This window comes from Podarcis bocagei, assembly GCF_964188305.1.
Source record: "Podarcis bocagei genome assembly, chromosome: 1".
Classification (NCBI taxonomy): Eukaryota; Metazoa; Chordata; class Lepidosauria; order Squamata; family Lacertidae; genus Podarcis; species Podarcis bocagei.
This window is the reverse complement of record NC_138125.1, coordinates 59,022,435-59,045,019: the sequence shown is the minus strand read 5'-3', so window position 1 is coordinate 59,045,019 and position 22,585 is coordinate 59,022,435. Positions and strand designations below refer to the sequence as shown.

Genomic DNA, 22,585 nt, shown 5'->3' with positions numbered 1-22,585 from the left:
GTAAATAATGATGGAAAATGTTCAGCGAGTAACTCCTTAAACCATCCTCATAGCAGAAGAGGGAAGATCCCACGATGGGTCCATTTGTGCTCTAGCAGAAGATTCCAGTTTTGCTTTTCCAGTTATGGCTAAATATTCAAATGTGTTGTGGATAAAAATGAAAATCTTTACAACCCTTTAACTTCATCATGACAGATTTAGACTCACATGAGAAGCAAGAAGATCCAACGGAAGAATACAAAACACCTGGACTCGAAGGGGATAAGTATGGCAGAAAAACTCAGCTTTCTCCTAGTATCAGTAAGCACAATTCTTTTTACTGGGAAAATGGCCTTGTAGATATTTTCTGAAGCTTACTCATTCTTGCTTATTCTCCCAACATACACTCAGCCTTCACATCTTTAATTTGCACTCACATTATTCATACCATTTAGTGTGTTATTCTGGCTTCTTTTCTCTCTGTTGGTGCCCCTTTATACATTTTCCTTATTTTGGATTATGGCCAAGCTGAGGACTATTTGCCTGTCCCCAAACAAACTAACAAACAAACTCAACATTAACGCCATTCAAGAACACAGGATGTGATCCTTCATTCTCCATTAAGAGGAAGTCCTGGTGATGGTGATGGAAGACAGATTAATGGAGTTAATCTGCCACAGCATATATCCAACCTGTTAGTTACTCTGCCATCATTACAGCTGGTGAAGTGTCAAACAATGAGAAGCGCCCTGAAAACTCTACTCTAGTTCGACAGGTTCCTGAAGAATTCCCTTTATGGTGGCAGTCGGAGGAACACAAAGAAGTGCGCAACGCAACTTCCAGGAAGGGTAACGCCTTACAAATGTTCTAGTCAGTTTGACACCCCCCGCTCTTAAAAATGGTCGGGCAAGAAACTCGTCTTCTCGATGAGAAGTTACTGCTAGTCTTCTTTTGCCTGCTGTGACTGAAACCAGCATTGCAGCCGCCTCCAGCACAGTGACTGTTATGCTTGAGCCCTGGCAATATGAGAGGATTGCAGTCATGTGGTGGCCAGTGGCACGTAGAACAGTGCACAAGTTGACCGCAGGTCCTCTTTTCTCCAACCACTTATACCATTGTGCGGAAGCACAAATCAGCATACTGTACTGCATGTAGCCACAGGAGAACTGCCAGTGGAAGTGCACAGCAATTACTATGCTGAAAGTGGTCATGTGGATTGACCTAGCAGCTTCATTGTTGTTACCTGGTTGTAGCACAATGCAGCAATTCCCTCTGGCCAAGAAGGTATTAAATGCCTCAGCTTCACATATGTGCCTGTGAAAAAGGTATGCGCATACTAAGCACACACATGCACCTTTCCTTGCAATGTGCAATATGGGAAGCCTTCTGCAGCACTGTGCTCAATTCAAATATTTCTAAATAATATGGATCATTTTGAAATTGTTTTAGATATATGCAATAATTGATAAAAGTTAGTTGTGAAAATAAGAATTAGGGTAAAATCTTTGCTGTGTAAATTAGCTTTATCAGGTATCTTCCCCATGTAACTGTAGAAGAGGAACTAGTTCCATAGTCTTGCATTGTACTCTCTTCCATTTGCTTTGTCATTATTTTCAATAATTATAATTTAGTCATGGCTTTCTCCTTTGCACTTCTCCTCTTTTAGGCACCAATTAAAACTTCATAGCTATATTTTTCTGAGAACTGTCACAAAAGCCCATTGACATGAAATCATTTTCTTGTCAAAACATTCACCGCTGTAATTGCCATTCATATTCTGAATCCAGAAAGGCATTGTTTTGGCTTTCTTCATTACTCTTAACAATTTTATTACACTGTGATACCTTAGCCTGGTATTATACTGTAGTCTGGTATAACCTAGATGATTTTCACATTCACTGCATTTGCACATAATGATAAGCCATGGTTGAGGCACACAAACCATGCACAAAGTGAAGGAAGCTTCCGTGAGTCTTGGGCATACCTGTTTTCTACTCTCCTTCCATGTGGCAGGGAGAAGGTTTCTGGAGCATTTAGTTCCAGTTTCAAAGAATCTTAACTGATAACATATGAACCAGAGATTGGTGTAAACCAAACTGATCAGTTTCTGAACAAGCCAACTTCAAACCTTGAGTTATGAACCAGGCTTGTTCAAATAACCACAGCTTCTCTTAAACCACTGTCCCTGGTTCCTACATAATGGCAAGCCAGGTTTCTCAGAAAATGAAAATAAATATTCTCTCTGTGATCAGAAAGGGGCAGAAGGGGCACAAGCCTCATAGCAGCTCTTTCTTGCTCATGAATGTAAAGCCTTAGTCATAAACTAAACCATAGTGCAGCGTTATTAGACAGTTCTGGCGTTACCATGGACCAGAAAACAGTCATTATAACTGATCTTTCTGTAGCCTATAACAAACACACAAAGCCTTGTATTTACTTCTCCCTATTCTTGACCACATCAGCTTGACATTTCTCTTTAAACCAAATCAAAGTTGCAAACAAGAATAAAAAAAATAGCAGCTTACTGTGGCCAATTAGCAATGGGAAACAAGAGAGACAGAAAATGGGCAAATGACTTTATGGGATCCAGTTCTCTTAGTGATCTTTTGAGGACAGTTTTGTGAGCAGTGCTTCTTGGCCTGGCACTTTGTCCTATTTTTTCTCTTATGCAAGGTTTAAACAGAGGAAACTCCAAAATCAGAAAAAATAATATAGTCAATAACGGGCAACCCTTTGCATACATACATACATACATACATACATACATACATACATACATACAGAAAGGTATCTTTGTTCTTACCCTTCCCTGAGCTCATGGAAGGGCTTTTGATCCAGTGGTTGAGAGGAGGAAACATTTCTGCTGATCTCTTCCACAGTGCCCCTGAAAAACAGCTCCAGAAACTTGGGGTACCTTCCAAAACACAGTATAAGCTATAGTGGGGATGGATTGCAGGACAAAGAGTGAATTGGGAAAAATCTTTTGCCCTCCATTAGAAAATGGCACCTGCTGAATTAAAAGCCTTCTGTTATCGTAAGTGCCCTGATTGGATTCCACCCATTGTAAGCACAAAAATACATACAGTAAAACTTTGGTGGGTGGGTGTGAGTAAGGGCTTTGGGATTCACAAAAATGCCTTGTAGATGCACCACAATTTAAATAAAGGGATTCAATACCCTCACTTAATTTTTCCTCAACTTTATTTTGCTTCCTTATTGGTTAATATTATATTTGGCTTTATTTTATCAATGTCCTGCTCTTCTTCTGTGCCCTAAGCTAACTTCTCTCTAGTGTATAAATAAACTCTTCTGATTTTGATAAATACTACAAGGTTTTCAATTCCTGTGAGAAGTCAATTCAAGAACTATAGGAACAGACCCCTCTTTCTTGAATTAAGCACCAAACGCCTAACTGTTAAGCCTCTTTCTCCCTTCCTCTTATTAATCTTATTGTTGGCAGGCAAGTTGTTTATTCAGGAAGGTGTTGATGGATAGTAGCTTAGCTGGGAAATGTTGGCTTAACAAATAAAAATATCATAACTCATTCCTCTGTTGTCTGAACAGCTGTCAGCCCTCATCACAACTCACATGAGAAAATGTCCACCAGTATTGATTTTAAGGGGGTGCATCATCCCATTGAAGGAACTTGGGGTAAAAAAATCAACTGCTAACAATTGTTTATAATTGTCTAGAATACAAACTTCTGATGTTAATGGTAACATCAGAAGTAGTGTGTTGATTGTAGAAAACAGCCCCTAATTCTGTAAGGATTTTTCTATTCAATAAAGCCCCACGTAGTCAGAAATCTTTGGATCTGAATATACAGTTCGGACTGAATATGCATGAATCTTCATTTGGACTGAATATGTATCCTCTATTGCTACTTCTATGTATTGCTGAGATCCCCTGCTCTTTTAATAACTCCTCAAAGCATCCTAATATTGGGTTGCTTTGTCAATAACTTTATTTCTTCTTATCCATTGGTTGTTCCTAATGCCAGCTCCATTATTTGTGGTGGCAGTGGGATGCATAAACTGAAAATTCTCTTGTGCTGTCTCTTAACTTCTGTGTAACTGTCTCTTTTCTTATGGTAGCAAATTATACAGTAAGAATATAGCATTTCCACTGAGATTCTTGTCAAATCACCCGTATTCAGAGCTCCAACTTTTCTCTAGTGGAATCCAAAGGATCTTGCAGTGCCTCCCAGGAGCATATCCTGGTGTATTGAGTGCCTTGTAAATGCTCTCTCTTCTCTTTATTATATCACTCAGAATGCCTTGTGATACAGTGATACAAGGCAACTGTAACCAACTCAACCATCTTCTTGCCATGCACTGGATCACAGACACTCTTATTGATTTAATGCCCATTGTACATTGTTGCACCACCACCACTGTTTGGTTTATTTCCACCCAATAAATCTATTACACATTATTAATCTCTTACTCATTATTCATCTCTAACGAGGAGCTCTGAAAACACTACCACAAATAAGAAAGATACTTACTTTGGTGATTGGGAAATGGATAATGATATTAAAAGCTTATCGTAGGTTTACATAATCAAATCACTAGATAAGAGTTCTGAAGAACATCGTGATGTTTTTGATGATGATGATGGTGGCGATGATGATGATGATGGTGGCGATGATGATGATGATCATTATGGAGAAGGGTCTGGGCACTTAAATCCTGAAACCGTTCTTGAATGGAACAGCAGTGGTGATAACGAACCTCGGCCATCAAAAACCAGTAAGCATTAATTCCTTTAATGAATGCACTGCACTATAATGAAAGTCATTAGATGTGTCTCAGTAAACCATGGGATTTGGATGTAAGGAATAGTTTGCGCCATACATAATTCAGAAATACAACATCGAATCCAAAATTAATTTATAATGCAATTCTGGATATAATGCAAGATTACTGCTTAATAATAGACAACACAAAGCAAAGAAGGTTTAATTGAGTACCATGAATTATTTTACTCTGTCATTATTTCTATGCATATCCTAAACTGGGAGCAGGACTTTGCATATGATAATGGTACAATCCTATTGGCTTAGTCTGGAAATGGAAACTTGGGTGCATACTTATAAAATAAAAGTCTCATTTTGTGTTTTATGTTTGAGCTTCATTTAGCTCTGACTTGCCTTACCTCTTCGCACTGGTATCTGTTAGGCATTTGTCCTAGGAATGCATATTATGAAACAACGCTTTCCTTGGTAAACATCCTTAAAACTACTTTGGTTTCTTTTGCATTGGATTATCTCTATGATGGGGACATTGCAAAGTGTGCTGGTGCCTTCAGTTGTATTTGGAAAAGTACCATTCCTATCAGTACACTTAATCTCTAGGCTCTGACTTTTATCATTCATGTTATTTGTGCACAGGTGGTCTATGAGGTCAAATTTATTTTGCTATGGTGAGATGGTGGTTGTATTGTGGTGGTGGTAAAAGCTATTCTTTGGGTTTAGCAACAAGCATCAAGTTATATGTTAAACTTAACATATGTTGTGCATATCTTCCTGGATTATTCTTTCTCTAATTGTGGAAAATACAATATAGTGAAATCAGTCAAGCGGCTTGTAGTCATTTGTTTCTATCAGAAGTGCAGTGGGTCTCATTGCATTGTCTGAATCATGCATTTTGCTATAGTTCTTCCATAGTGAAGCAAAGCAAATCGTAAGTCAAAGAGTGCATTTCAAAGGAAAAATTCTGTGGATCAAAACTTTATTTTACTGTTTTCTAACATAATTTCATACAGTAGTTGGAGACATATATTTTTTGTGCCTTTAGCAACAGCCTTACTTGCTTGCTTGCTTACTTACTATTTTTATTTAATAAAGCCATTGTTATCCCACAATTTACACACTTTCCATTGCATTTAAGACTGATTTTTAGGAGAAGCAGATTTGTTGCACAAGGGTGCCAAACCTGCTTTAATTGTATAACCTGAGTTTTCTGGTACATGACTGAGCAGCACCCAGGAGTAACAACAGTGTAGAAGTACCCTTACTTTTCTGTATCAAGTTGCTGTTCAAAGCACAGAACCAATCCCAGTTTTTGTTTTAATGACAACCTTTGGTTATAAGTGGAAAGGTTAGGATGCATAGCACTTGATGGTAACAGAAGGGTTGAGTTTGGATTTTTGTAATGATCTCTGAAACTCATCAGTGGTCATGATTGCAATTTTCTTCAGCAGTAGTACAAAACTAGTGGCACTATTGTGTGATTGCCCACCTGAACTTAAAATAAATGCACTATGCCACTCTGATGAAAAGTAAAATGTTAAGTTTCCAAAATTCTATTTTCCCAAGACATTTGAGGGCTATGATCCTGACATTTGCCCATTGATGTGAGTTTTCCAGAAGTGCTTGCATCAGAAAATTTTCTGATGACCTACATGGTTATCTAACCTAGCATATTTCTTTTACTTGTGTTTAAGTAAATAGAACAAAACCTTTGAAACATCCAAACTTTTCCGATATTACATTAGCAATTGGCAGCCATTCATTGCCAGTTAGGAAACAGAAACTAGAAAAATTTTCATTTGGGAAAATTTTCTGTCCTGTATCATGGGTTTTGCTTGCAGATCTACTACTTTTGCAGCAATTCTCAGCCAGAGTGAATATTTGCAATCTAAAGAGGACACACTCCTGATTCATGGTTGTTTATTTATTCAGTATTTGATGGCATTCAATGGACATGTGTGAACTGTCCACTGTAAAGTATTGCATTTGATTTCAAATTGTTGTGCCTGCGATGGTGAATTTCAGAGGGTTCTCTCACTCATGTAAGTTTCCACTTGATGCTAAAGACGAAACGACATGGATATGTGAGCTGTGCATTAAAAATACCTGAACAATATGGCTTATGTTATACCCATGTGTTATACCCAAGAAATAATACCAATGTTAATTGGTTGGTGGTAGTGTGGAATATAGTCAAATAAATATAAATTCAACTATTGTCACAACAGCTGTGGTCTCCACCAAAGATGTCAAGCATGATGACTCGGCCCATGATTCATTTCTGCATGGTGTACACTCTGAAAAAGACAGTGAAGTCAGATATTCAACAAATGGCACAAGGGAGGATGTGCTACCCCGAATTGTTCCTCTAGGTGATGATGAACATAATTCAACAGCTACTGGTATGACTACTAAAGCATGATCTTTCATGTCAGCATCAACTCTCACAGTATCAAAGTCTAGAAGTTAGTTAATAGTTAGAATCATGGTGCAGTGCTATATCTGTAGTATATCTGTTACTACATCTGCAGATAATATGCTGTGATTACTTTAAAAAAGAAAGCAGAGTCACACATTTGAAGGCATTTCCCCCCAGATGTGTTCTGTTAAATCTTAACAAAACCATGAAACCCAAGGCTCACGTGTTATTTGGCTTTGGCTAAGCAAGAGTGAGTCACAAATCCCAAATCTGAATTTATTTTAGACTCCAAAGTTCCCTGAAATTTGCAGAAGTTCCAAACCAGCATGTCATCCCTGTCTAACCATATCTTAAAGCAGTATTTTTTAAAGTGCTGTCATATGTAACCACATTGGCCTCAATTCAGTGCTACACAAAGGGAGCTTGGCAGTGCTAAAGTACACATAGATCAGACACGCAGCCAGTAAAAGTCAGCATAGAAACATGATGAGATTGGCCCATACCAAATCAAGTTGCCGCTGTGTTTTTCAAGTAGCCAGTGCTTGTAGACTTCACAAAATTGGCTCAAATCAGTTCCTTGTTTAGAAAGTTGGGAGCTAACATGAGCTCATTTTGTGATGCTTCACTTTGTTTTAAAGAAAGAACTATATAAACTGCTATTCAAACACATGAAAACAGAGATCTTTTGAACCCAAGGGCATAGATTTGCCAACATTAGAAGACGATTGCAATATTAGGGAATGAAAGATGAACAAATGGAATTTATACAAACACATACACAACTTGCATTGCAATTTTGGTTTGGTTTATTATGGAAATGTATTAGCATTTTCTCTTGCAGATGGGGTCTACCTTGCTTTCCTATTCCAAAGGGCTTTCTGTGGGCTTGGTGTTATTTCTCAAAATCTAAAGCATGTTCTCTTGGGCTCATCTCAGGCAGTCATCATAATGTTCAACACATTATGCTTGCTGCTGAATGCTGGGAAAAGGTTTGACTCTGAAGGAAAAATCTGGTGGTGTGGTGGTGGTACCTCAAGATGCTTCTGACGGTTTCCTTGGATTTAAACAGCAGCACCTTTAGAACTGTATAAGGCTATGCTGAAATGGTTGAACTACATCTGGCTCAGAATGCCAGCCAAAATATTTTTTTCAAGTTGAATGTGTGAACCAACATTATCTATCTGCAGCATTTGGCCTTAGTGCCTGGAACAAATGTCTAAACATATTCCAAAAAGTACAATTTCAATGAAAAAGGAAGAAGAAAAAGAAGACAAGAAAGAGAAAGTTTATGGACTTAAGAAGGTGCTGTGATTTCAGTTGTACAAAGCCTTGGCATCTATCAAAGACGTTTGATAGATCAGTTAAAGGTGCAAGCTGTTGTCACATCTTTTCTGCCTATAATACTGTTACACGCCTTTCCGCTATTCCTACTGGTCTCTGGGGCACTGTCTGGAAAATCAGCAACTTCTGATAATCGAGGTGATGACACTGGGTGGCTGTGAATTCAACAATACTTTCCAAAAAAACTATCTACTTTCCTCCTCCTCTTGCTTATGCACATAATTGAAAAAGCAAGCCATGTCTAGTTTAACAAGATAAAGTGAACAATCTGGATGGTTGTTCAACAAGCATAACACTGCAACTGATTCAAAACATCATCATAACAGCTGGGTCCTCCAGTGATGATTTCTTCAAGCAGGAAGACTCAACTCAGACTCCACTAGATGGTGCTCTCTCTGGATTAGAAACTGAAGACACATTACCTACAACCACAGCTTCAGACGTATTGCATCCTGTGCTTGTTCCATCAAGTGAAAGAGAAAGAACTCTGGAGGAAGAATCTTCCCACCATACAGGTATCAGAACCAATAGTGAACTGTAGAATTAGATGTTCATTTGGATTGTTTGCTTTCATTTCCTGATCCAGGTTTCTGGAGAAATGGTGTTTAACCATACTTAAAATTAGAACTTTTAGTCAAGGGGTTGGTGGGCGTTGTGAGTTTCCGTTAGTTATTCTTCCATATATTAGAGATGTGAGTTCCAAATTGTTGAGAGTTTTGCTCTTCGCAGTCATTTTTCTCCCATTCTTTTTAGTTGCATTTTAAATAGATAGGTACAATCTATTATCAGTGTCAAAAGTACCCCAGATATGTAATACCGATAAAATTTATGTTTATACCATTTGCTAGTAAACCTATATAAATATCTAAAAGTAGACTGTACTGGGCTTGATGGGCTAGTGGTTTGACCGAATATTAAGGATGTGCCATGTGTGAGAACACAGAGGTATAAATCAAGACCACTTTGCTGTTTGGTTATTCTGAAGTTATCTGTGTTTTATCCCTGTTGTGGCAATGCAGTAGCTTGAGTTGTATTGGTTGCCAGACTTATTGCTACAGTATGCAAATTGAAGAATCTGGGTTTAAGCTGAACTCAGTGGAAGTAGCTGATTCTGTTAAGAAGACTGAATTTTCATCCAAGCATTTTGGCCAAATTGGTTTGTGCATTAGTCATTCTATCCATTTCCACACAGAAAGAAAAATTATATAAAATGATAAAATTATACCTTTTCTTGCACTAACTAGTGATTAGCATGCCATCTCAAACACAGGAAGCTGCCTTATAGTGAGTCACGCCACTGGTCCATCTAGCTCAAGATGGACAGTCTACACTGATTAGCAGCAGCTGTGCCAGGTTTCGGACAGAGTCTTTCCCAGTCCTATGTGGAGATGCTAGAGATGGAACCCTTCTGCATGCAAAGCAGATTCTCTGCCACTGAGTCAAGCTTCTTCCCCATGGAAGGTTTGAACTATACTGATTCAAATAACCACCTCAGTACAGTGACTCCTTGTTGAGGTGAGAATTCTGACAGGCAGAATGGGCTTACCTATTAACTTCTGTTGAGGTAGCTATTCTACATGCATAAATAAGGTTTCCATCCTATGGCGAAACAATTGGGGAAGCCTGTTTCCATTGGAGTTCACGCACAGAACTTTCTGAGTCTCTCACTATCTACTAAACACACGGAAATCCAAAATACTGAGTTACTGATTCCTGCATTATTTATCATTGCTACAATAGTTCTAGCCTTCAATGAAAGTGCTGAACGTGAAGAATCACATCAAGATCAGTTATCCACAGTGGGCAAAGCTGGGCGGAGAAGTGGTTCTGCCACAAACAGAACGATCCTTGGTGTCCTAGAAACACTTATTCCTCAAAGTGAGAAGCTTCATGACAATGAATCTTCTCAGACAGGTACTGCCTGCAGGATGTTAATGTAATCTTCCTATGTTCAGTTCTATTTCTCTTCTATGTCAGCGAATAGGAAGGCTTTTATGTCTCAGTGAGAAGTCCAGCCTTTTTTTAGAACTGTGGTCTGATGCTTCTCCATTTGGGGTGAAACATGGCTTCAAAAATGGAAGCAATTTTTATTGTGGTAATTGCACAGGAGGAAAGCAGCAGCCCCTCCTATGTCACGGTTCTGATCCAGTTCACCTGCCCCTTACACGGCAGCTACATTCACAGACCTGCATCTCACATATATTTAGACCTTCTTACTACCCTTTAAAGTGAATTCCTAGTATTCCAATATTAGGGCACTAAGATAATCATGGCAGTCTGACAAAACTTTCCATTAATAAGGGATTGTTAGCATTCCCAATAATGGATGGCATTACCGCCAGTCCATGGAGGCCCAACCTCCAAATGGCGCCATCCCTTCTGCAGGACCCTACGCACATTTCTCTGTCCTGCTACCTCAGTAAGTGTTAAAGAATGGTGGACCCATGTTCTTTTGCATCAGTGCCACCTAAGTTTTAAAAAGAGGTAGCTTTGAGAAGAGCCACTATTCCATTCAAACAGATAAGTCACATTTCATCATCTGAGTAGGGCTTCATATCATATTAGTTTTATTTCATCTTGACACCACCACCCCAATATAATTCAATCTCTGACACCAAGAATATTAGTGTCAGAGTGCTTTACACACAATTATTTTGCTTGGGCCTCTGTTCTGTAGATGCAGCCCATTACTGTTGTTTTAGCGTTTCTTCAAGTAGAAAATACTCCACATTTACTGTAGATAACCAAAATTATCTACAGTATTTACTAATTTGTATTTCTGTTGCCTGCTTTGCCGTCACAACATTGAAAGAACAAATTTGTTTTTACAAATACTTGGTAATTGTGCCATAAACAGCATGTGTCTATGAGGAAGTCAAAATGCCTCCTTTGCAAGCTTATTTCTTTTCTTTTTTTAGAAACCTAGCTGTCTGCAAATAAGAAATGAACAAAATATGTTGTCTTCATACCATTTAACTAAAACCAAAATCATTTTATAGCTGTGGAATACAAAATGCTTGCTTCACATGTACATAATAATGGCTAGATAAGATATTGTTTCAAAGGATTTAACTAAAATGAATTAACTGAACTATGAACTGGTTATTTTTTTATTGAAAAGTGCTTATACTAAAAGTGTAATAGAGAATCTTGACTTAGTGACAGATAAATAGACCCCTAAAAGGCACCCTTTTTTCTTGCGTGCCACCAGTGTAGTTGGATTCATATTGAACTGCAAGATGCATGTACAATAGACAGTGGTTCTGCATATATTAAATTAACAAATACTTCACCACAAAAGCAGATAATGGGCTGAAAGTTGAAGAATCCACTCAAGGTCCACCAACTCATGGCATATATCCTGAATGGTCCAATGAAGAAAGATACCCCACAAACTCATCCAGCAAAGCGACACTACCTGAAATTATTCATCCAAGTGAAAATGATCAAAAAAATGAATCCATTTATACAGGTATATCTCAGAAAAGTTCTATTCAGCCCCAATCATTATTATTTCCTACGAAGGGTGTAATCCTGACTCCTATGAAGTCAGCATGAATCAGGATTGCAGCCTTAACTACTGATACATCCTAAAAAAATTATTTAATCTACATAACATGGGCCTGATAGTGAAAAGGTGGTAGTGATTCAGTCATCATTGTAGCAGTTGTGGTCTTCACGGGTAAGATTAACCGTGAAGACTGATAATCATGGTATATAGATTAATGAGATCCATCTTGGTGGGAGCAATGAAAATTGATATCCTACAAAAACATCTAAAAATGGAATTATGTCTGGTCTCATTTCAAGTGTAAACAAGCATGAAGAGGATTTGGAAATATCTCATTCGGGTACTAGGAAGAAAAAGAAAATTCGGCATTGTTAAACTTTTCTACACTTTTTAAATTCATTTAATAAATGTATAGTCACTTTTCAAAACAACGACAAAACTTCCACAAGATGACTGACAAATATGTAAACTCAAGATCAAACAATAAATTTAAAAACAATTTAGAAAACCCCAAATCCACAAGAAAATAGTAGCAAGCTTTCATAGCACATCAGTAAATTTCTAAGCAAAACAGAAATGTTTTTGAAGTCTTCTTGGGTTGAAGTCCTCTTAAAGATGACGCCATGTATACTTCTTTGGGAAAAGAATTTGAGAAATGTGGCATGTTAGATTGGAGGTTATTGTTTCCCCAGATGGAATTTATTACTTTGACAATGCATATGGAGTTCAGTCTTAACCTAATAATTAATACTGCTTAAGCCTTAACCTAATATTTTAATTGACTTCACCTAAAATTCTGATAGTGCCCGTAAAGCTAGATAAGATGGGCATCAAATAATTATGAGGAGGAAACTGCTAACATAGGGTATTGTCTAACTAAATCAAGAGCTGATCCACTGAAATGAATGGATTCATGTTATCCCAGTCCACTGATTTTAATGGGTCTATTCTTTATCAGGCTACCATTCGCTACCATTTGTTGTCTTTAAAACAGATTCAGACATTATTATAGCAGCTGTTGGAATGAACTACAAAGATTCCTCTCATGATTCACACATGTAGGCTAGTTTATATCCTCTTGGGCAGTGAAGGCAAATTTATTGCAGCTAGAGAAAAAAAACATGAAAAGGTTTTTTTTTAAAAAAAACCCACCTATTCTTGCCTTTTCTTTTTTTAGACTGGGTTACTTTAGTCTTCCATTGAGGTTGATGACCAAAGGCTTATGTTGACTTGATCTGGACAAGTATTTATAAATACTCCAGAGTCCGGCAAAATGAGTCCTATGGCAGAAAGATTTGCTTTCCCAGACAAGAGGCTTCAAAAGATTCATGAAGCAGAGATGGTTGTATATGATCTTGGCTGGGACAGTGACAATAAATACCTTGCAAATGCATCTAAATTTAATTAGCCACCTAGAATCATTCCTCAGAATAAAAAGCGAGTAAAAAGGAAATGCCACATACAGGTACAGGCAGTGATTCATTATCATTAAATCTTTTAGCTAAATTAGAAATAATAATAATAATAATTAACCCCCCATCTGGTTGTGTTTCCCCAGCCACTCTGGGCGGCTTCCAACAAAAGATTAAAAATACATTAAAACATCAGTCATTAAAAACGTCCCTAAACAGGGCTGCCTTCTGATGCCTTCTAAACATCAGATAGTTGTTTATTCTTTGACATCTGGTGGGAGGGCATTCCACAGGGCGCGTGCCACTACTGAGAAGGCCCTCTGCCTGGTTCCCTGTAACTTTGCTTCTCGCAGTGAGGGAACCGCCAGAAGGCCCTCGGCGCTGGACCTCAGTGTCCGGGCAGAACGATGGGGGTGGAGACGCTCATTCAGGTATACTGGCCCTGTTTTCTGTGTAGATTTTATAGCCATAGAATACGTTTTGGATAGAGCTATAGTTCTGTCTCATCTAAAACGGCTATTGTGGTTACTGATTTCCACTTTCCATGTTAGGGTTAAGTAGAATTGCACTTAGTGAAGCGCATGTGAAAGCAGAGAATTCAAAACTGACCCAGCCATCTTTGTAACAGCAGTAGACTCCAGTGATAGCACTGACTATGAAGATTCCGGTCGGGATACAATGTTGCACAGTGAGCATTCTGGACAGGATAATGAAGAAAAACATCTCACAAACACATCTGGAAATCATTTGCTGCCTGGAATTCTTCATGCAGCTGAAAGTGAGCATGAAAATGAACGTTCAGACACAGGTATTGACTGGAAAAATAGTAAAAACATTTTACTTCTTTTTTCAGTAATCTCTCTAGATAAATTAGAAGCTATCTCAAACTATGTAAAGATGTAATCCTGACTCCATTTAAATAAATGGACTTTCACTAAACACAGGAAGCATGGTGTGATGAAAAAGTATGCAAAATTTGTTTGCTGCTTGAGATTATCTCCTGCCTGAAATAACTCTTCCAAGTTGAAGCAGTCTTGAAATGGAAACATCTCCTTGGGTGTCTTCCAAGTACAGGAATTCTAATGGCTTTTAATTCTTCTGGTGTTGGATGAAAGGTACTTGAACCATAGTAGTAGGTAAATGCCATCAGACTAAACGTAATTATACTTAAAAACCTGATACGATATTGATTCAATTCAACAAAACATAGCACTTAGTAAGAACTGATGAAAAGAACGATACCTATGTAACATTTGAAAAATATTCAAACCATCATTACAACAGCTGTTGCCTCCAGTGATAATGGCAAGCAGGAAGACACCACACAAAAACCACATGCAATGCATCCTGGGTGGGAAAGTGAAGATGAAGATACCACAAACACAACTATGGATAATATCCCACCTATAATTATTCTTTCAAGTGAAGGAAAGCATGAAAAGGAGACGCATCATACAGGTACCTCCCAGGAAATAGAACTTTAATAAATTTGCAGTTCTTTGTATTATTTTTCAAATGTACTGCATTGTCACCGTAGTCCATTTGAAGAGCTATCTCATTCTCTCTGCCAGTTGATAATAAAGTTCCATTCATTTGCAACAAAATAATGGTATTCATAACCCACTTAAAAGCAGAGTCAGTAATTACAGGAGACGACTCTCCATACTTAGCCTTCAAACCCAGGAGTGTGTTTTTTATGAGTCACTGTTAGAAGGTGGGTGTATAAATGCAGAAAGTACAGAAATAAATTGCCATAACTGCGACTTTCAGGGATGACAGTGACCACTGACTTAGCATCAGTCAGATGAATGGAGTAATTTAGTGGTGGAGTAGTAAGGACAGGTAAAATACAAATAAATCTAGGGCTGAAGGGCTACTTGGCATTAGGCCTCCAAGTTACAAAAACAAAAGTGTACATGAATAGTCTTGTAGAGATACAATTTTTGTTGTTGTTAAACCAATCTGTTTCATTGAAATCTTTTGAAGGAAATTCTGCCATCAACATGCCCTTTAGGGATGCTGATGGGCTAACATATGCATTATTTAGAAAGAGTCAGAAGCCTCCCAATACATAACCATAGAATTATAGAGTTGGAGGGGACCCCCAAAGGCCATCTGGTCCAAGCCCCTGAAATGCAGGAATCTCAACAAAAGTTTCCACAACAGTTGACCATCTAATCTCTGCTTAAAAACCTCCAGTGAAGGAGAGTCCCTCACCTACTAAGGGAGTCCGTTCCACTGTTAGGCTACTCCTATTGTCAGAAGGTTCTTCCTAATGTTTAGCTGGAATCTCCTTTCTTTTAACTTGAATCTATGTGCAGTAGAAGGCCAGGTAATGTGCCTCTCAGTAAACAATTTCGTAATAGATTACATAAGCATTGTAATGAATGAATGAATGAATGATCTAACTATATTGTGACAGCTGTGGTCTCTGATGGTGGTAGTGACCATGAAGATTCTACTCAAGAAGCACATCCTGGCCAGAACAATGAACACAGGCATCCTTCAAACACGTCAACAGATTATTTTGTACCTGGAATTATTTCTTCAGTTGAATACGTGCATGGAAATGAAACTTCACATATAGGTACAAGCAAGAAGAAGAAAATTCAGATATTCTCTTTGTTACGTTCTAGATGAATTAGGCTGCTGTATTAAGCTAGATAACAGGTTGCAATTTTAATCTTAAGGGAAATCATTAAATTTATTATTTATCCCCAGCCACTCCGGGTGGCTTCCAAAAGAATATTAAAATACTATAATACCTTGGGTACTATGGTACCTTGGGTTACGAACTTAATTCGTTCCAGAGGTCTGTTCTTAACCTGAAACCTTTCTTAACCTGAGGTACATGGAGCCTGCTGCACTACTTGTGTGCAATTTCTGTTCTCATCCTGGGGCAAAGTTCTTAACCCGAGGTACTACTTCCGGGTTAGCGGAGTCTGTAACCCGAAGCACCACTGTATAGAAATTCATTGACATTAAACAAAACAAGGAAGATGCTCGTGTCATGATAGGGCACAATGGTCTGTAATTGATATGAGAACTGGCCATGCAATCATAATATTTAAACTTGATTCCAGCATCATTGGAATAGCAGTGGTCTATAGTTAAGGTGGGACGCGGGTGGCGCTGTGGGTTAAACCACAGAGCCTAGGGCTTGCCGATCAGAAGGTTGGTAGTTTGAATCCCCGCGATGGGGTGAGCTCCCGTTGCTTGGTCCCTGCTCCTGCCAACCTAGCAGTTCGAAAGCACATCAAAGTGCAAGTAGATAAATTGGTACCGCTCTGGCGGGAAGGTAAACGGTGTTTCCGTGTGCTGCTCTGGTTCGCCAGAAGTGGCTTAGTCATGCTGGCCACATGACCCGGAAGCTGTACGCTGGCTCCCTCGGCCGATAAAGCGAGATGAGCGCCGCAACCCCAGAGTCGGCCACAACTAGACCTAATGGTCAGGGGTCCCTTTACCTTTACCTATAGTTATGGTATAAGCCTTGAACATCCATTTTTCATTCATGCACACAGTAAAGCTTTTAAGTAACAATAAAATACACTGCAAATATCTAGACATAACTTGCTACTTAGTAGTATTCCTCTATCAGAAAGTTAGAATAAAAAGAAAACATTTCATGTAACTATAAAGAGGAAGTGTGCATTTTTGTTTTGTTTTTGTTTTTTCATTCTGTTGATATATTCCAAATGAATTATATTCCTTTTGTGTCCTGGTTTGTAAGGAAACTAAATTTGCATTGAGATCCAATGTGGTAATGGATATCCATTAGCAATACTAATTTTAAAAAAATTAAATGCGATGCTAAGCAAATCGTGTGGGATGTAGTTCTGCAAATGTTACAGAACACTTAACATTAACCCAACCCAACCATCATTATCATAGCTGTGGGTTCCAGTGATGATTTCAAACATGAAGTTGCTACTCGTGATCCAACGGTACGTGATATACATCATGAATCGGGTAGAGAAGATGATTATTCTACAAACAGCACGAAGGATGAAGTACCCATAGAAGTTATTCCTCCAGCTGGAAACAATAACATAGATAATTTCTATCATACAGGTAGTTGTGGCAGATCCATTCTTAATTATGTGGTGATTGGTGATGGTGTGGGGAATCACATTGCTCACAACTGGATTCTTATTTTCAGTCAGTAAATATAGTTGAACATGTAAGGTGCACAAGAAATGCAATTGCATGTAAATATGAGTAAAGCTGAGAACATTGCGCAGTGAGTTATTGGGAGGGGAGTGGCTTGCAAAAGCCATCATTTTGTATTTTAACACGTCCAAACCTAAGTTCATCATTGATTCACCAAACAGCTGTCATACACAACGATCATGAAGACTCAACTCAACAACCATTACCTCCCATTCATCAGCCAGGCTGGGATGCTGAAGAAATATATCCCACAAATACTTCTAGAGATGGTATACCGATGGGAGTTGATTCAGATAGTGAAAGCAAACAAACAGATATTGCGCTGAATAATCTATTCATTTCATCACAATGTATGAAATGAAGCACTGTTTTTGAAACAAAGCATTTGTCGTTCTTTAAATCTGTACCCCGCCTTTCCACCAAATGGAAATGTTGATTAATGTCTAGATTTTAAGGTTGGAATTCTAACCAAAGAATATTATTTGTTCCTTTTAACATAAGGTTGCTGTTTTCGGGCAATTTGAGAGGGACTGATTCTTTGGGATCGATGTCTCATGCTCTAGGAAATCCTCTGATTTTAACTTTTGAATGTTAGCTCTAGCCTCTGAGAGTTGAAAGTGCCCTATGGGGATATTTTTAGGCAATGATACATGACAAGGACAAGTGATTTGTTCAAAATTGGGATTAAAGCATAAATTGTACTGAGGCATAGCCTTCTGAAAATTAGAATTAAAAGTTCTCTCACTAGAGGCAAGCTTGCTATTCCTTAATAATAATAAGGAACAACTCCTGTTCTAAGAGTTGATTTTATGCAGTGGCGTAGCGTGGGGGGTGCAGGGGGGGCCGGCCGCACCGGGCGCAACATCTGGGGGTTAGGGTTAGGGGGCGCAAATCCACGGGTTAGGGGGCGCAAATTACTTGCCTTGCCCCGGGTGCTGACAACCCACGCTACGCCACTGATTTTATGCAAACCCCATTTAAAGGAGATGTTCCTCCCATCAAGTTTATATAGCTGGCTCCAGAAAAAACAGGCCTGGCAATATAGACAATAGCATTCATTCCACGACACAATAACTTGATAGTACCTGACCAGATATTTCTATGCTGATGTTTTGTTTTGTTCTCAAGCTAGTCTGTAGGGCATAATGTCCTTTGGTTTAAATTTCTTATCATGTGTAGAGCTTGTAGAACATAAACAAACAAGATATACAAATATGGTTCTGAAACTAAGTCTTACATTTTAATTCTTTATATCTCATTCATTATGATTATTATTTGCATATGCCAATCACCCAGAGTCAAATAATGATGTTTGCTGTGATGATCATTTAATTATGACATGATTTATAATAAAATTAGCCCAAGTTAAAACCTGTAGAAGAGTTGAAATGAGAAAGGGAGTGGTGAGTAGAGAGCAGAAGGTTGAAGAACATGGGCTCTCATCCACAACTGACAAGTACTTGGCTGTAGCTCATGAATAGTTTTCTCTTCCATCAAAAGTATATAAAACAAATGTCACTGTCAAGTTGATGAAATTTTCTGCATGCCTAATCAACTGTCAGTGTCAGCTGGTGATGTCAGATGTTGGGTCAGAAAATAAAACCAAGGGGGAAGCCAGATCACAGTCAAAGTCTTTTGGAATTTCTGAATTGTAGCAAATCTGGCATCCCAGCATGTTGTTTGGATAGAAATATTCTGCTGGTAGAGTAAGAAGTCAGTGGATCAGAGTGAAAAGCAGCTAATAGTTTTGCTATTTTTATAATCTCAATTCATTTACCATTGCCATAGATGTGGCCAAAGAAGATTCAACCCCAGAACCAGTGAGGCAATGGGGTCATGAAGACAAATACACGACAAAATCAACAGCAGATGTCTTAGTCCCTGGAATTGTTCCTCGAAGAGGAATAAGTCAAAAAAATAATACTGATCATACAGGTATTCAGTAGAATGGTGGTGGGATTCTTTTAACCCTGTCTATCTTAGGTGAGATAATCTCATGTTGTTAATTTTCATGTCTATTTTAAAACAGACACCGAAAATTAAATTGCATGTAACCTGAACTTATATAACGTCGAGGAACAGAAACTAAATTGTTACCTTGGCCAGGACCTTATTGGTAAAACGAATGTGCTGAAGTTGCTACTTGGGGACTGTACCATGTGGAGATCACCTCATAAAATAATGTCATAAAATCATTTGTAAGCAGTTGCAGCCTAATGACATTTCCATATCTTTGAACTTCAGTTTTGAAATTTCCCTGTCAAAATTCCTTGCTTAATATTCTTTAATTGTGGCTAAGGGAGCACATGTGATTGTGATAGCCATGACCATTTTGATAGCCACCAAGATTGTGAGAAGTACTTGTCTGTTTGCCAGGCACTGCAGGTTTACACAACGTAAATTTGTTGAAGGAGTATTGCATTTTGAGTTGTGATCAAATTGACTGTTTCCCAAACATATGTTATTTTTTGCGGGGGCGGGGGCCGGGAGAGTAGGATATGTACAGGGGAATAATTTTCTAAAACAATTTAGGTCATGATTTCTCTATTCCGTTCTGCAAATATTTGCATTTATTGTTTCAATTATGTCATTTTGCTATCATGTGAAGCTAATGATCCTTCACAAAATGTATCTATTATGCTGTCTGCTGTTACATCTCCTACTTGAGAGCCTAGTGATGTCTTTAAATACTGTCTTTATGTCAGTATTAATGCCAAGATGTAAGGTTTTGCAGGATCCTTGCTTAAACATGGCAGTGTGTTGAAGTTTTTGGTGTACTTTAGAGACTCGTTTCCTTCCTAGTTTCAGTGGCTAGTGTTTCTTTTTAGGTAGACAATTAGAGCATTTCTTAATATCTGTAGTAAGAACTGATATATTGATTATTCATTTCACTTTGTTGTTCCTGGCATATTCTTGGGCTTTCCAAACTGCTGGTGTGCTTTACATTTCTTGAATATTTATCTCTGTAGAGATAAAAATTGGACTGAATTTGAGCCAGTGGGTTTGTTTAAGTTTTGAAAAAGGGAAGGAAATGACAACACCTTACTTCCCAAGCGTGGTGTGGGTTAATGGGCTTGTTAGCAGGAGCCATGCATGAATTTTATTATTAGACAATATTCCCATGTGTATGCACACTCTAATGTGGCATATTTTGCCAAATGGTCCTTGGATCCAATGTTACTTTGATCTGAGCTGCTTCTGGCTGTTGTTCACTTGAGTCACTGTCCATTACTAATGGAAGGTTTCAAGAGCAGATCAGAAACATTGCAAACTTCCCTATTTTGTTCTTTTTAAACTTTCAGTATAGTAGGAATTTTGTAAAACAACAAAAAAACGGTTTTAATTCTGCAAATTTCAAGGTTAATTGATAGTTAATAGTTAATTCAACCATCATTACAACAGCAGTAGTCTCAAAGGATGGAACCAAAACTGAAGAATCAACACAAGATCCACAGTTACATGAATTGCGTCCTGAATGGAGCACTGAAGATGAGCCTCTTGTAAATGGCACTCAAGATTATGTATTACCTGGAGTTTTTCCTGAAATTGACAGTGGTTCTGACAGACATCCATCATCGCCTACTGCCAGTAAGAGTTATAAATTCCAGGAACTTCAGCTAACCTTTACTTTTCCATACATCAATATGGTGTGGAAACAAATAGCTTTTAGATGGAAATCTTACTGTGATTACATTCTGTTTATTTCATGGCTTCTTGCAAAGATGCATGATCAAACTCTGATTTTAATGAATGCGTTTGCACTAGTCGAAGGAAGGTGTGTGATCGTTTCTCAACAATCTTTCTGTCACTCCAGTTTTGGAGATTAGTTGATTTTTCTCCCTTTTCTCACTGTTTTCAAATTAGTAACAGATTAATGCATACTGTATTTCTATAAGTGTCACTACAAACAATTACACATACTGTAGCAATATTAGCTAATGTCTGCGGCATTTGCATGCATTTGATAAGTGTATGTGGTGTTATGGAAAGGCAGTTTCACCCTGATTGCTACAGGGATACACTTCACAGAAGAACTCAAAATACAGGGCTAAAGAATAAAATAAATATACCACTAGCTGGAAATTTAAAAGAAGAAAGCATTTTATCATGGTTTGGAAAACTGATTTTAATTTTCATAGAGAAATGGATCCCACTTTTCCCTTCCCTTAGCATAGCCTGCCAGTATTTTACAAAAGAAGGCTTTTTGAAATGGTTGGCAAACAAGGTGTGATGGGGAGAAACCCAAATGAAAGCTCTGAGGAAACTATGGTTTATATGGAGCTTAAGCACTGCTGTATCCTTGTACTTTACCATTCCCGTGTCAAGGAATAGGGCCTTGTTATGAAACTCAACGCACCTGTGTTTCCTTTGACAATATCATGTATTTTTTTTGTCTGTGAAAACTCAAGGGCTCCAGATTTATATAACACAGTTCTAATGTTTTGTGAGTAATGCATGTTTGTTTGTTTTTTATCTAGGTGATAACCCAAATGACCCGAAGGGGTCCGGAAGAGGGACACACATTGACCAGACAGGGGAATCGCCAAAAAGCGAGCCACGAATGGCTATCATACCAGGTTGGTGTCTTTACTTTTACCATTTATGTTTATTATAAAGTCCTATTGGTTTGTGATTGCTCCTCTCACTGCCACCACTGGAAGTGGTGAGCCTCTAGGTCAGTGGTTCCCAATCTTTTTATGGCCATGCCCCACCTCAGCATCTCTAAAATCCTGATTCCCCACCCCACCCCGGTGACATATAATTCATATTATTTAAGAAGTGAACTCCTATTCACGTGGAGGAAGCTTAAAAGGCCATTCACTGTTAATAACTCGTTCTCAAATTGCCCCCGTGTGGGGCGTGTGCCCCACTTTGGGAACCACAGCTCTAGATGCTTTGCATGTAGAACTTCTTAGGTTAAATCACTGAGAAATTAAGTTAAAGGTTCAGTCTAGGCAAGACCGTCACCTTACATTTCAGGATCTTCTGCCAGGCAGACA

At 38.3% G+C, this 22,585-nt stretch overlaps 1 protein-coding gene across 1 annotated transcript in view; it reads left to right on the top strand.

The window, feature by feature from the left end:
* The window catches only part of CD44 (CD44 molecule (IN blood group)), a 70,024-nt gene that overhangs the window by 44,201 nt on the left and 3,238 nt on the right, over window positions 1–22,585 (top strand). Inside the window, exons 7-22 of the mRNA XM_081163865.1 lie at window positions 196–300; window positions 699–827; window positions 3,544–3,630; window positions 4,554–4,730; window positions 6,961–7,134; window positions 8,819–9,007; window positions 10,233–10,406; window positions 11,794–11,964; window positions 14,044–14,223; window positions 14,700–14,873; window positions 15,838–16,002; window positions 17,307–17,486; window positions 17,747–17,901; window positions 19,376–19,520; window positions 20,988–21,173; window positions 22,064–22,162. Coding sequence (XP_081019991.1) covers window positions 196–300; window positions 699–827; window positions 3,544–3,630; window positions 4,554–4,730; window positions 6,961–7,134; window positions 8,819–9,007; window positions 10,233–10,406; window positions 11,794–11,964; window positions 14,044–14,223; window positions 14,700–14,873; window positions 15,838–16,002; window positions 17,307–17,486; window positions 17,747–17,901; window positions 19,376–19,520; window positions 20,988–21,173; window positions 22,064–22,162 — 2,490 coding nt within the window. The remainder of the gene's footprint in view (window positions 1–195; window positions 301–698; window positions 828–3,543; window positions 3,631–4,553; window positions 4,731–6,960; window positions 7,135–8,818; window positions 9,008–10,232; window positions 10,407–11,793; window positions 11,965–14,043; window positions 14,224–14,699; window positions 14,874–15,837; window positions 16,003–17,306; window positions 17,487–17,746; window positions 17,902–19,375; window positions 19,521–20,987; window positions 21,174–22,063; window positions 22,163–22,585) is intronic.